Raw genomic sequence first — 15721 nt, 5'->3', positions numbered from 1 at the left:
CCAACAGAGGCCAGAAAAGGGTATCAGATCCCCTGTAATAGGAATTACAGATGATTGTGAGTTAACATGTGGATGCCGAGAATTAAACTCAGGTCCTCTGCAAGTCTACTGAGCCATCTCTCCTATCCCAAACACAGGAATTTTATTAAATACATGTTTTAATTAACTCTTAATCATTAAAAATAGAATAGCAAAGATGGCTTATTGCATAAAGCGCTTGCTGAATAAACATAAGAATCTGGTTTAGGAGGACCAGAAAATCTTGATGCAGCAGTCTCTATCTCTAGGCAGAGACAGGGGAATAACAAGGTCTTGCCAGTCAACAAAACTAACTAAACAGCCATCTCCAGGTTCAATGAGAGACCTCACCTCAAAATGAAATAAAATAGAATTGAAAGCAAAAAAAGAAGACATTTGACAACAATGTGTGACCTCCACATGTGTGCATATGGACACAAAACCCTCCCCCACTCCAACATACACTCACACTTACACATACACGCATGACCACACTTAAGCACAAATAAAAATAAAAGCAATAACTTAGGAAAGCATTCTTTCTTTCTGTCAAAAGCTATTAGAGATCCACACAAAACATCATCTACGATTCCATTGTCATGATTATAATGTCAGTTCTTAACGATTATGGATTTATTCTTGTCTGCAGCTCTTCTCAAGCTATGAGTTTTTGTGATACAGCTAAATCTGAGGGTGCATGCTTTTCAGATGGCTCAGTCCCTGATTCTCTGTCATGAGTGCAGACTCTGCTCTTTACAGAAATACTGAATCTGTCACCATATGCCCGTGAGGCTTGATGGCTTATCCCCTGGTGGCTCTTCCAGAACCCCCAACGTTCTGTTCCAATTACAGGGTCGCTCACTCTGTTTGATTGCTCCTGCTTTCCCCAACCACACCGCTAGCTATCATTTTGCACTTGGCTTCCATTAACCCTGCTCAGGCCAACCTGATAGGTTTTTCATGGCAGCAAGACAAGACATGAGGCAGGTGGGACCAAGATAAGCCTTATCAGTACGCTTCTGGAATAAATGGGACGGTGAATTCAAATGCCAGCTTTCAAAAGCAGAAAGACAAATGGTCAACAAAACTTGAAAAGGTGTTCGGTATCTTTAGGCGTCACTGAATGGAAAGGAAAACACACTTTGTAATTCTGTCTTACGCCAGTCAGAATGGCTATTTATCATCAAGGAAACAAAGAACAACAAACAGATGTGGAGAAGAAGAAACTTGTATCCGTGGCTTGAGGAAATGTGATCTAGGGCAGACAGTATGGAAATTGGTATGAAGATTCCATGGAGCAAAAATGGGGCTACTATATGGCCCAGGTATATCACTCTAGGTATATGTCTAAAAGATCCTGTCAGTGAGACACACAGATGTGTGCTTATTTCTACACTACTCACAATAGTCAACCTAGCCACCAACCTAGATGTCTACAGAGAGATAAATGGCTAAAGCTGATGCGCTACAAACACACAATGGAATTTTACTTAGCTCTAAAGCAGAATGAAATTATAACATTCGCAATAAAATGGATCAACTTGGAAATCATTATGTTAAGTGAAGTAAGTCAGACTCAAACAAATATTTCACTTCATATTTTCTTGCAGATGCAGAATCTAGATTAAAACTTTATATAATATATTGCATATAAATTTAGTTATCTTATATATGTATAGGAAAGGAAAAAGCAGCTATGAGGCAGGAAGAAGAAATCTAAAAGGAAGAGATACAAAAGTAAGTAATTATGTGTGTGTATGCATATGTGTGCAATGTGCGTGTGTATGTGCATGAATGTGTGCATTTATGTATATGGGAAATACATATGTGCATCTGTATGTATGTGTGCATATGTGTATATGTGTGTATATATGCATGTTTATGTGCATCTGTATGTATGTGTGCATATGTGTGTATGTGTGTATATATGCATGTTTATGTGCATCTTTATGTATGTGTGCATATGTGTGCGTATGTGTGTATATATGCATGTTTATGTGCATCTGTATGTATGTATGTGTGTATATATGCATGTTTATGTGCATCTGTATGTATGTGTGTGTGATGAATGTAAAATGGGGCAGACAAGGAGAACATCCGGGAAGAAAATAGGAAAAAACTATGATATATATGTCTAGAAATGTCACAAAAAACCACTTATGTATATGCTAACCAAAATATTACTTAGAAAAATATATAGAATAAGTTAATATGAACTGACTCTAATGACATATCAACAAACCTTACTTAGAAAGTTAATCCCTGCTTAGAAAATAGGGATTAACTACTCACCAGTCATTCATAGGACAGTGCTGGAGCGGGTTTCTTTTTTTATTTTCTCACACAGTCAAAATCAAAACAAATTGAGAAAAGGAAGATTGTGAATGGGTGGAGAAAGGAGGAAAAAAACACCAAAATCTTGAGTCTCTCCCAGGTTTCTGTGCTCACGACACCCAAATTTAATTAAAAAAGAAATGCTATTAGCATGCAGACTATATTTTATATTTCAATATTTATATACTCTAAGACTATTCAGACTTGTAGGAATTTTTCAATGTCTGGATTACAATTGTTGAATTTTTATTTTTATTGCATTATTTATTTATTCTGTGTGTGTGTGTGTGTGTGTGTGTGTGTGTGCACGAACACATGCTCATTCCCTTGCCGTGGTGCATGTGTGCCTTTCAGAGGACAACTTCCACCATTTGGGACACGGTGACAGAACCTAGGTCGTTGGGCAACAAGCACCTCTACCCATCCTTTACTCAAACCCTTAATTTTCAATAATTGCCCTTTATTGTTTTAAATCTTGGCTCTTTTTCTATTGAATTTATTTGTGTATTTAATTTCCTTTTAAAACTAAGCAAATACATCCTCCCAGGAAATTTTCCTTTATCTTTGTTTATGCAAAAGGCCAGAGATCAAGTACATTTTCACAAACAAGGAATGCGGTATTTATCCACTGGAGTACTTCCAGTAAACTGAGAAAACAGAATGTATTTAATTCCTTAGAAAGTGCTAAATAATTTCACATTTTCTGAGTTTATAGCATAGCAGAAGTTATGCTGCTTAATTGGCATCCTTCTAGGCTTCCGCATAAATATTCTGTTATTTACTGTGCATGCACAGAGCAAAATTTAAACATGAAATGACTATTAGGATAATCTAGAGGAAATAATCCCTTCCCCTTATCTTTCAAAAGTTCATATTTATTTCATATATGGAGGGATAAATTTACATATACATATGTGTGTTATTATAAACACTGATTCCAAAATTCTATGCTATGTACCAAGGTGAAATGTACCAAGCAATAGCATTACCAACATACTGGCCTGCCTACCACTTAGATTCAGACATTTTATTTTACTTACCAATTGGTCACCTTAATCCTACAAAAATGAGATTATAACTAGTACTCTTGATCTTCCTCTGGCATTACTCATTTTCTGGATGTCAGCCTCATAATTTACAGAAGAAGACATTCGAGACTGGTTCTAGTTTGAATCTAGTCATGTGGCAGAGAAATCGCTACTGCCATGACCCCAGCTACGTCCTCAGCAGAGAGGACAGACCAACTTCCCTTACATGGCTTTGTGAAAATGACATGATGTATAGAAGGGGCAGGTGAACCTGTTTTATTCCATCTCTGACCTCCTCCTCTCACAGTGGGGGTGTGCTCACAAGCACAAAGTTCTGTGGAGAAGCAGCAGGCCTGTGCTCCTCTAGAGCCTGTGGTTCCTTGCCCCCTCCAATGAGGTAGCAGAGGTGGGAGCAACCTAGGCAGAAAAGCCCCTCCCACCTGACTGACAAGCAGGGTCTCACACTTTGCTTTAGGAATTTGCCTCAGTTAAACGACAGTGATAAACCGTGATGGATTCTATTTCAAGCAAAAGAGAACAAAACTACAACCTGCGGTGCTTGCCCCACCTGCTCAACACAAGTACTCCTATATTTACCAGACAGGGTGCTCTTGGGTCTGAGCAATCATGTTCACTTTCCCTCAGCAGCCTGCTCTCATTCCCACTCCACAGTCTCTCAGATTTTTCACCAACGTTGAGGATTGAAGATTGTGTATTACAGAACTGAAATCTTCGTGTCTGGACCTTGAGACTTGCCTTCTTAATTGTCCCCATAGCCTGTAGTTTCCTTCAAAATACATTTAAACAGAATAGATTTTCTTATGGAAAAACACTCATGGCCAGCTGCTTCATCCTTTGTGTGTAAAGCACTTTACAAAATAGGAACATAGATAAGAGCTACGTGAAAGATACAGAAATAAGGTAAACCTCGCCACAGGAGCAATTCATGAGATTCAGAGCAATAACAAAATGGGAGAATATTAAACTGCTTCATCACAAGGCTGTAGCTTTTTGAAATCCCAGAGCTTCAAGCAAGTATCATTAGGGATATGGTGAGAAATTAGCCTACAGCTTCTAGAGAGACTCAGTTCTGTAAAGCCAAGTGGGTCATGTTCTGTCCCTCAGCTGGGGCCCTGCCTTCTTCTGGACCAAAGAGGACCTCCACTCTGACATTCGTTATGACCACAAAGTAATAAATCATATACGTTAATTATTTTCAAGAATTACAAACACAAATACGTGAAGGTGGCAGTACCTGTACATGATATGGGCTAATGAACATTTTGAAAAATCAACATATAATTATGCAAATATCTGAGATCACACTGCCTTTCTCTTTTAGAAAGCATCGCTACTGAGACATTTGTGCAAATGGTAGGTGACCACATGAAATTAATGTCCACTCTTCTATTTATCTGCTGCGCATGGCATGCTTAATGAGATGGATCTGATATGACACAATAGTCTTTAAGCCTCCATGCTTGAAAACGCAGGGTGGCTGTGTCTCTTATTTATTCTTCGCATGCTTTCCCTTCAAATTAGAACCTTGCCAGTTTTGTCAAGCCTAATTCTAAGGAAGGTTTTGTGTCTTCCAGTAAAGCTTCATTAAAGCTCAAAGCTTAAAGGCTTAACAGGCTTCCCACTTATTCTTTAAAACTAAAATCGTCTAAACTTTCTAAAGTTGCTTTCCTATGCACTACATTTTCATAATTTTTTTTTTTGGTAAATCATTAAGAAGTCTAGAGAAAAAGGTTTCGTGATCTTTATTGTCCAGATATGTGATCTCTATGAGTTGAATTGGGGGGGCTCATCCCTTCATTTGTTCCAAATATTAGACTTTTGATTTGTCTTCTAAAGGGTATATGAATCAAAGTCTTCTAAAGGCTCCACAAATGCCTTCAAAGATCCTAGAACCCAGTTCAAGCCAGAAGGGAACTCAGCCTAAACATCAGGAATGAAGTTTCATGATCAAGAAGGTGAAAACTAGCTATGAATGGAAGATACCGACCCTTAATAGTCACTTTAGAAATCAATGCCTGCTTAAATACAGGCATGGACTGCCAAACTGTAAGGAACCCCTCCACCCAGCTTACCTGGCCCTAAGACACCAGAGTGCTAAGGATCACTTAGAGCAGTTGTTCTTAAGCTGACGGTGAGCATTCATTTCTGAAAACATGTTCCAGGGGGCAAGAAGGAAAGCAAGCCTGATATTTAGCTGATAAGTACTGCTACAGAAAAAAAAAATATGGAGAATTGGAACTGACTCTCTGCAAAGACAAGGTCAGCCCACTGTAGAAATCTCCAGTAGAATCAACATCAATTGGCTGAGAAGGGAAGGGTGTATGGGAAACAGCATCTCAACATCCAGGATTTTCTGGGCATTCTGGGTACTATCTGTGGAACTTTGATCATCTATAAGAGCATCTTTATTCTTGTCTGTAAAAACGAAAATGGCCATGGTTATTTTATAGATTTTGTTGTTGTTGTTGAGAGTTAGATAAACTAACACTTGTCAAATACTTTGGACCTTACTTGGCAAATACTAAATAAGTGCTTAATATTGCTTTATTTATTCCTGATTTATCCTTCATAATGTGAAGGTTTTTGTTACTATGCCTAAGTTTAAAGATACTGTGGTAAAATTGCAAACCTATGATGGGTGAAATCACAACATAAGCCCAGACATCCTTCCTATCGGGATGTCACAAGAACACTTAAGATAATTCATTTTTTTTGTCTTACATTGTGATTATCCAGGTAGCATGAACTTAACTCAAAACCTTATTAGAAAAACAAACAAACAAATAAACAAACTGGGTGTGGTAGATCATACCTTCAATCTCAGTACTGGGATATCTGAGTCAGGCAAATCACTATGAGTTGAAGGCAAGCCTGGTCTATGTGCTGAGATCCAGGACAGTCAGTGCTACCTAGACAGACCTTGTTTAAAGCAACTAAGTAAAATTGAAAAGATGAATAAATAAATAGCAAACTTTCTTCCAGGCACAGCGACACATTCCTATAATCCAATCACTCACTCACTCATGATGCAGAGGCAGAAGGATTTTGAGTTACAGGTCAAGTTAAAATACACAGTGAATTCTAGAGCAAGGTGGGTTATGAGACACTGTCAAACAAAGAAAACTATAACAAAATATGCACACTTTCTTACCCCGCCCGCACATCTGTCACTTAAAATTGATACACACAGGCAACTGTGTATAGTTATTTTCTTTCTCGTGGAGGTTACAACAACATTAACGAGAGTCTTAAAGAACACTCTACAGGAATTATGTAACCGAGGAGAGTATGCTTAGTCAATCAAAATGGGAGAGATTTTACTCTGGAGATTTTGAACAAAGGACACTTGGCATTCTGAGACAGTTGAATTTCAGACTTTCCTCTGGGACTCTGAGCAATTGTCACCTTCACAGGCTCAGTTCTCCCGTCAGTAAAATGAGTCATTTCATATTCCTGCTTTATCCCTGGCTGTACCTCCTCAAATGTGATGCCAAATAAAAGCACTGAAAACAGGGTAAGTAGCACGTCCTTAGTCCCAGCAGTCAGGAGGTAAACCAAGTGCATCTCTGGGAGTTCGAGGCCACCCTAGTCTGCATTGTAAGTTCTAGCCAGAGTTACGAAATGATATCCTGTCTCAATAAATAAATAACAAGTTGGCCTGTAAGAGTATTAATAAAAAACTGGTTTTAGCTTATTTTTAACATTGGATAAGAGGAAAAATTTGTGATGGGTTTAGAAACTTCGTTCTTGAAGAGTGACTGAAGAGACCGAAGGAATATAAAGCATACATGAGACTAAATCCATGGTCCAAGACTCATCTCTGAAAGCAGAAAACACTACTAATCAGTTGCTGTTGTAGCTTATCCCAGCAAGGATATTTCATTAGACAATAACCTGAATGTGAGGGCAGATGTGATGGAATGCCCAGATGGCTGTAAATATACAAACCCCAGTTCCTGGCTGAACTGTCTCTCATTTAGGTAAGCCAGTTTGGGCCCAAGATTCTGTTAATTCATCATCAAAGTTCACAGAAAAATTAAATTATATTAAACCTCAAATTCTTCTAAATTCAGTCATTTGGTTCTTACTACTCGGTCAGATCACAGGAGTAAATACTATCTTCTGACAGGGGCAAGGGTGACAGAAACCATGGTGACAGAGAGCACTTAGAGAGGGGTGCAGAAATGTTTCGGCTTAACTATGGACCATGGGAAGAAGTCTCAAAATACTATTACATTCCTCACCTAGGGTATTATGAGATCCAGTGAAACCGCACTAACAATAGTATTCGTGTTACCTAGGGATAATAAGCCTACTTTTCCAATACATATATAGATAACACATTCATTTAATCATATGTTTGATATATATATGCAAACATTATTGTTTCAGATAATGGGTGGGAAGAACAACCTAGATTTGGAACTCACTTTATGGTGATGACAATAAGGAATAGAGAAACTTTACAGAGTACCCAAATCAAATTTTTTTATTCACATTTTATAGCATGTTTTATTGGTTCATCTTTTAGGAGTGGGGTGAGTATAAAACTTTTAAAAAGTTTATCAACAATACTCTTATATGTAACAAGCTACAAGTACTGGTCATAGGGAAAATAAAAACATAAAATATTTTAACATGTTGGTGAGAGTGTCAAATCAAATTTATTTACTGGTGAGGAAACTACAAAGGGCAGAAGCACAGTCTAGCACTAGGGTTTACCAAGGCTCTCTCATCCTCTTGGCATCTCATATATGACATCGCAAAGGCTCTCATACGGGACATAGCTCTGGGCTTTGGTTAGATCTCCCAGGAGATAGGAGTTCCCGGAGAAGGCTAAACCATGGAAGTCATAGTTGTAAATTTCAAAACATATCTAATGCCCTTAATGGCTAGAAAGTGAATACAAAGCCGAACAGTCACCTGTACCCTTCAAGGGTCGCAAACTGCAACTTTCTATTCATTTAAACATGAGATGTGAACTTTGGCATTTAACTATGTCTATTCAGTTGTCCCATGATTTTTCCTAGGAGGCATAAAGAAGTGTCTATTTGTAAGCAGAGAGGACACTAACAGCCACAAGTGTTCCATCCAAGTCCAGGATGGTAAGCCAATGAGTTTATTGGGCTTTATGGAATTATGGGTGACTCACCACCAGAAAAGTCCTCTTCCCCAAAACAACAGCAGAGTTTACAGATGCACCATTAAAGATATTCTGCCCCCACACAACCTTCCTCGTCTTATTTATTCTATTAGTCCCTAAAACAACAACAGCCAAGATGAAAGAGTGACTGTAACCTCCAGTGACGTTCTGATGACCCTCTCCTCTCTTTCCATCTTTCCAGAATAGCTTGCATGAGACATGGCTATCACTGTATTGGCCTGTTTGGTTTCAGTTTGGGTTTTATGATTCTCTCTCTCTCTTTCTCCCTCCTTCCCTCCCTCCCTCTGTTCCTTACTTCCTTTTTCCTTCCTTTTTTCTTTCTTTCTCCTTCCTTTCTTCCTTCCTTCCTTCCTTCCTTCCTTTCTTCCTTCCTCCCTTCCTTCCTTCTTTCCTTCCTTCCTTTTTGGATTTTTGAGGCAGGATCTCACTCTATAGGCAAGATTGGCTTCAAACTCACAGCAATTCCACTTCCTCTATTTTTCAGGTTCTGGAATTACATAATCTACCACATGTGACTTATTCTGCTTATATCATTGTTGTGCTTGTGGGTCACACCCTTCTATGGATCATCCCAGCAGTTCTACTTCATGCCAGGAGGTATTAACGCCACATTCAGAGGAAATAGTTCCAGACTAACATCAGGAAAGATAAATTAGAGTGTTATGCCTGTCTTGGGAGAAGCCAGGCCTATTTTCAGCCATAGTGTTTGTATTTAGTGTATCCTCATAGATTATATTGCAAAATTTCCTCTTAAAGATGGAGGATAATATCCATTAAGAGGGAATATAGAGGACATAAGGGAAAAAGACCATGTCACTGAAGCAGTAAAAGAATGAGAAAGGAGGAGAGGGCAATCAGGTGGAACAGTTGACATGCAAGGTCTTTGGATCAAGGGTAGACCAGAATGACTTTCTTTTAGTGTGATAGAAAATTATGGGCAGGTTTTCTGTAAGAGGAAGATGTGTACCTAGCAGCCTTATAAAATGATTCTCTCAAAGATAAAGAAAAGTTTCACAAGGCCCCTCTTGTGTCTCTGTTTTGTCTGTGAAGCAAGTAACAAAAACAATGTCTATCACCATCATTGACATCACCATCATCATAATTGTTGTAACCATCATCAACCATGTCTATCACCATCACTGACATCATCATCATAAATAAGAGTCCATCACCATAATTGTTGTAACCTTCATAAACCATGATCCATCACCATAATTGGCATCACTAGCATAAACCATGGATCATCACCATCATTATCATCACTATCATAAACTATGGTCCATTACTGTCATTGTCATAACCACGACAGTATGGAGATAAACGAAATCTCAGTTCATATCAGCAGAACCCACTGGTCACACAGTTATGTCCTGATGGTCCCTTGCATGTGGAAACACTACCAGCAGTAGCACCAGAAGTTATGCCTAGAAGGAAACAATTTAAATTAACTATGGATGTAGTAATAGGAGCGGCGGGGCTGCATCCCCAGCACCCCAGCCGCCTGGCTAGTTTATGCCCCAAAATAACAACACACAAATTGTATTCATTTAAATACTGCTTGGCCCTTTAGTTCTAGCCCTTACTGGCTAATTCTGATATCCCGATCAACCCATCTCTAATAATCTGTGAGCACCGGTCTTACCGGGAAGATTCTAGCATACGTCCATCCTGGGTCGGAGCTTCATCATGCATCTTCCCGGGAGCAGGGAGCATGGCATCTCTCTGAGGCATCTGCTCCCGAGAGGAGAGCTGTGGAGTCTGAGCTCACTTCCTCTTCCTCCCAGCGTTCTGTTCTGTTTACTCCTCCCACCTATCTTCTAACCAATGAGGGCCAAGCAGTTTCTTTTTATTTAACCAATGACCTTCCTCCATCATATGGAAGTTGTTTGACTCATTTTCTAGAAGCCATGGCAAATGACAAAGAACTGACAGACAGCCATCATGCCATGCATCCTAGCACTGCCCCTTGAGTCATTTTCATTCCCTTATTAGTCACTGTATTTGACTTACAATGGTTGTGCTTACAGAATAACATATGTGCTTACATCAGGGAATGTATAATGCAGGCACAGAATCGAAATAACTAAGTAAAGATCCAGAATCACAATCTGATGTGTCATGGAACAGCAAAGAGGGGACCAAACTGTATGATTGACAGTTACAATTAGGATAAATATACTGAAATCAAAATGAAAGCCAACTTTGACAAAAAGGAAACACTCGCTACTAGTAGAACTACTGGCCATTTACATGTATGTACCTACAAAGAAAATTCTATACCTGTGTTAAAGGGTCTATAAGATCAACATTAGTAGCTGGAGTGTTGCAGAATGGAAAAGAGCCAAATTTCCTAGTGCTGTGTTTACTCTCTTAGTAACCATTCAGTGCCTACCTTTAGCTAGGCCTGACCTACTAAAACTGTGACTATCGGACAGAAGTTCGGAGATGTACTAACTTACTACAGGATCAGCTTCCACCAACCTACAGACTAAGATATCAGATAATCTGTGATAGAAAGTTCTTTGAGTTGCTACAACCCATCTGTTTGCTGTTTCTACCAATGTATTTGAAAAGTGCTTTGATAGATACATTCTTGCTCTACAAACTTGGGACAATTTTTCCACATTGGAACATGGTATTTGCACAACCTTATTTTTGTTTCTGTTTTTAAGGCAGGGTCTCACTATGCAGCCCTAGCGAGCCTAGAACTCAGGGATATGTCTGGCTGTGTCTCCCAAGTGTGTGTGCCACCCACCATGGCTCAGAAGAAATTATCTCCTATTCCCTTTGAGGTGGGAGTTGTGCTTTGAGTTCACACCAGTGTGTTCATCTCCAAACGCCTGTACTTATTTAGGAGAACAAGGAGGGCAAATAACAAAGGGAGATGATGGCCCTGACACAGACTCACTCCCGCTGAACCCTGCCACTCCTGACATTCCTCCCTTTTGGGATGTGAAATGAGACTCCCACTGAGAATTGTCATTACATTATTATATCATAATATTAATATCCTATCATTTCCTAAACCCTTTTCAAACAATGTTGCAATTGCTTTGCCTCTTTATCAACACAAGATAACTTTAGATCTAAGTTTTATTTGGCAGCCACAGAGAGAAATATGCCCCCACACCTACCACAGAGCACTAAAGAGACCTTTAAACTATTTCATCTTTTTATAGTATTAAGATATGTAACGCTTTCTCAACATGAAGTCAAAAAGAAAACATTGGATTGAGTTGACCATACAAAACTTTAATCTTTCATATTATACAAATGAGCAGCAAGTAAAAGCTTTAAAAGTAACAAATAGAGTAGTGACTCTAATTCATAGTATATAATTTTAATTGATTATGGAATTATAGGTTTTAGCAAGATTTTTCATCATTTCCCTTGGGTGTTGTTATGCCCTGCTTCAACTTTTAATTTACTGATGTGGTAGAGTCTTCTGTTTTGTGTTGATTTCATCAGTTAATAAAGAAACTGCCTTGGCCCTTTAATAGGACAGAAAATTAGGTAGGCAGAGTAGACAGACAGAACGCTGGGAGAAAGAAGCCGAGTTAGTCAGTCGCCATGATTCTCCCACCTGACACAGACGCAGGTTAAGATCTTTCCTGGTAAGCCACACCTAGTGGTACTACACGGATTATTAAATATGAGTTAAAGCAAGATGTGAGAATTAGCCAATAAGAGGCTAGAACTAATGGGCCAGGCGGTGTTTAAAAGAATACAGTTTCTGTGTAATTATTTTGGGTAAAGCTAACCGGGAGCCAGGAGCTGGGAGGCGGGAAGCGGCCCGCTGCTCCACACCACAATTTACTTTTATTTTATGTGTGCCAATGTTTTGATTGTATGTATGTCTGTGCAACACATGAGTGCAGTGCCTGGGGAGGCCAGAAGAGGGCGTCAACTTCTCTAAGACTAGAGACATAGATATTTGTAAGCCACCATATGGGTTTGGGTAACTATACTTAGGTCTCTAGAAGAGCAGCCAATGCTTTTAACTGCTGAGCCATACTCCAACCCTGTTACACCCCTGTTTTAAAAGCCCCCCCCAAAAAAAAATCAACGACATCAAGAATAATTGTCCTAGGAACGTGTGGGAAGAATGGATGCTCTTCACTATTTGAGTTTCATGGGCATGAGACCCGCACCATAGCAAAGGGCTTGCACTCATTAGGAACCCATTCTTGATTTAATGTTGGGCCATCATCACGAAATTTTAGACAATTTTTGAAAGGTGGAAGCCTGTATTAACATTTGCACTGAACCTCGAAAAGCATGTATTAACATGTCAACTATCAGCAAAGCAATGTATCTTGCGCCAAAGAAAAACAATAAAATGCTTGAGAAATATCCCTTCTCTTAAAAAGTGCAAAGGAATAAGAATAGTAACAGAATTCTAATCAAAGAAAGTGGGCCGGAAAATGTGTAATAGAGGTGAAACTACAGAGCAAAAGGGTCTCCGTGACTGAGATCAGCATCAGCGGGAAAGACAACTTTTAATTGGATTCAAACGAAGAAAAAGACAGACATAAACAATGACAACTGGGAGGAAAGACAGAGATGAGTGTGTTGTAGGAAAGGCCAGATAGGCTCACGGTCACGTGGAATTACTTGGTTTGTGTATCTCAAAAACCCAGGCTGAGAAAACTCATCAGCTGTTGGTGGAGAAGGGCCTAGAGCATCCAGCCAATGAGACTATCAATCATCTAAGACTAGCTGTGTGCTACTAAAGGGTTGGAGAGGTGGAGTCGGTAAATCATAGTCACAGTTTCAGAAGATTAAAGCACACATGGTGGCCGCCTTGACAACTCTAGGCTCTCGGCAGCACTGTGCTAGTTAACACACAGCACAGTGCCAGCTGCAAGGTGACGTCAAAGTTAGTAGTGCCCACTTCTCTTTTATTCTATCTGTCAGTTCTGCTTGACTTAAGCTAATGAACAACAATAAAAAAAATCACTAACTCTTGAGAACCATTAATATTCAAAGTGTCAAAAACAGACTGTAAAACTAAGGCAGCTCTGAACACCACACACACACACACACACACAGTGCCAGTAGAAAAGAAGGTCCTCCTAGAATCATCCAAAAGAGCATTTGCCACATGGCCCATTCCTTGCGATTACAAATCATGGAAACTAGAATCAGCATGTTAGGAACTCAAGCTGAGATATTGCACACAAATGACAAGCCCAGCCCCCACACAGGCATGTTATCGATCACCCACTGAAGGTTTCATCAGAGTGTCGTCAGATCAATAGCTTTGCACTCTAAGGCTTTCAATGAATATGGATTCTTTATCATTCTCTCAACACACACACACACACACAGCAGTGAACAAATGTATATCCTCCCACATAAATATGGCAGCTTAATAATTTAATTTCCTTTCAAACTATCCCAAACTTCAAAAGAAATTTATATTTCCACCTCTCTGCATCTAATCACACCAAGGGGAAACGAAAATACCCCGCTGACATTGAACTATTTTAATATATTATTACTTGATATCAAATTGGAATTTTATTGCCCCTTCAGCAGGAATATAACAAAAAGATTTCATGTGGAAATGAAAAATGTATAAAAGATGAAGCAGAAACAAAATTAATTAACAGAAATACCCAAGTAAAGGACATTAAAATTGCATTCTAAGAAACCTCAATAGGTATCTGTTAAGATATATTACTGAAATAAAATGTGAATTTGGCTTGTTAGCTCCATTTTAACCACTTATTCACACAAAGTTAAACTGTAGAAATAAAAAATTTAATATTCTAGGCCTCAAAAAGGAAACCCTGGTGTGCACTGTCCTGTTTCACATAACTTATGCATTGCTATTTAATAATGTTTCAGTTTTAAAAACTAAACAATGCAAATTTTGGATGTATTGATGTGTATGTACAGGGTGTGTGTGTGTGTGTGTGTGTGTGTGTGTGTGTGTGTATGTGTGTGTGTATGTGTGTGTGCACACCAGCAGAAGGACATGCGGTGTCCTGTTCTACCACTCTCTCCACCTTAGTGTCTTAAAACAGGGTCTCTTGATGACCCTGGAACTTGCCGTTTTAGCCAGCGTGGCTGGCCAGCAAATCCCAGCAGATGTCCACCTCAGGCCCGCACCCACCACGTTGGGGCTGCAGACATGTATGCAGCCATGTTTAATATTTTTATATGTCCCCAAACCTGTGTATCAAGCATTCGGAACCACTCAGTAATCTCCTAGCCCCCAATACAAAATATACTTAGTCACTAGAATTGTCAATGTTCCTTTCAAAAATTATACATATATGTATAGATATGCTAAAAGTAACATATATGTTAAAGTTTAATGACAGTGAATATCAGTGTTTTTCTAAGAAATGAGAAATAGGTTTTCTATTAAGATCCTCATCGTACATTGAGGTACCATAATAATCTATGAATTAAAAAGGAACTGGAAATAAATGAATTTGGGAAATCAATCTCAGGATTACAGGCTAATGAGCTGCCTTGTGAAATGTCTCTTCTTTAGCTGTCTTACTTTTCCTACGGAAACCCACGGGAGACAGCTAGGAGAGGCACTGCGGTCTGTGCAGAGGAAGTAGTGTAAACTCATTAGCCACTAGATTGTGAGAATGAGCATCCTTTCCTGCTCAAGTAAATTCTCATTTGTGTCTCTGAGAAAACTCTGCTTGTCTGATATGCTGGGAAAAATTTGGATGTCCTGACTTAACCACACATCCTGAGAACCAGCAGCAGAAATAAAACCAGGCTCATCCAAAGTCTGGCCCTTCCACAGATTGGCAGGCAATTAACACTGGGTTAAAGCACACGCACATAGTGCATGCACGCACACGTACATAGTGCACACACACACACACACACACACACACACACACACACACACACATTTCAAAGAGGCACCAGCGTCTTCCAAATGGAGAGAAAACAATTGTCCTACCTTTTTAAAAATTCCATATACTCGGTGTGCTTGATGAGTCCTGTCCTCATCATTATTGTTTGAAAACATTGTCGATCGATGGCCCAGAGTTTCACGTTTACAAGAGCTAGAGGAAGAAAAGACAAAGCAATCAGGGGAAAAATAATTAGAGAATCTCACTTTTGAGCAGCACCCTGTAAAGAGATCAGTCCTTTGTGAGAGGTATAGAAAGCATTAACC

General features: G+C 39.2%; 1 protein-coding gene across 2 annotated transcripts in view; it reads right to left on the bottom strand.

Annotated features, from left to right (window-relative positions):
* Prkg1 (protein kinase cGMP-dependent 1) overlaps nucleotides 1-15721 on the bottom strand; it is a 1122235-nt gene that overhangs the window by 363839 nt on the left and 742675 nt on the right. For both annotated transcript variants that reach the window (XM_041660894.1, XM_041660893.1), the window contains exon 4: nucleotides 15503-15608. In XM_041660894.1, coding sequence (XP_041516828.1) covers nucleotides 15503-15608 — 106 coding nt within the window. The remainder of the gene's footprint in view (nucleotides 1-15502; nucleotides 15609-15721) is intronic.

The sequence above is a fragment of the Microtus oregoni genome, unplaced genomic scaffold, assembly GCF_018167655.1.
Source record: "Microtus oregoni isolate MIOR12 unplaced genomic scaffold, Mior012 000012F_ref0000307, whole genome shotgun sequence".
In the NCBI taxonomy this organism is placed as follows: Eukaryota; Metazoa; Chordata; class Mammalia; order Rodentia; family Cricetidae; genus Microtus; species Microtus oregoni.
This window is presented reverse-complemented; position numbering and strand designations above follow the sequence as displayed.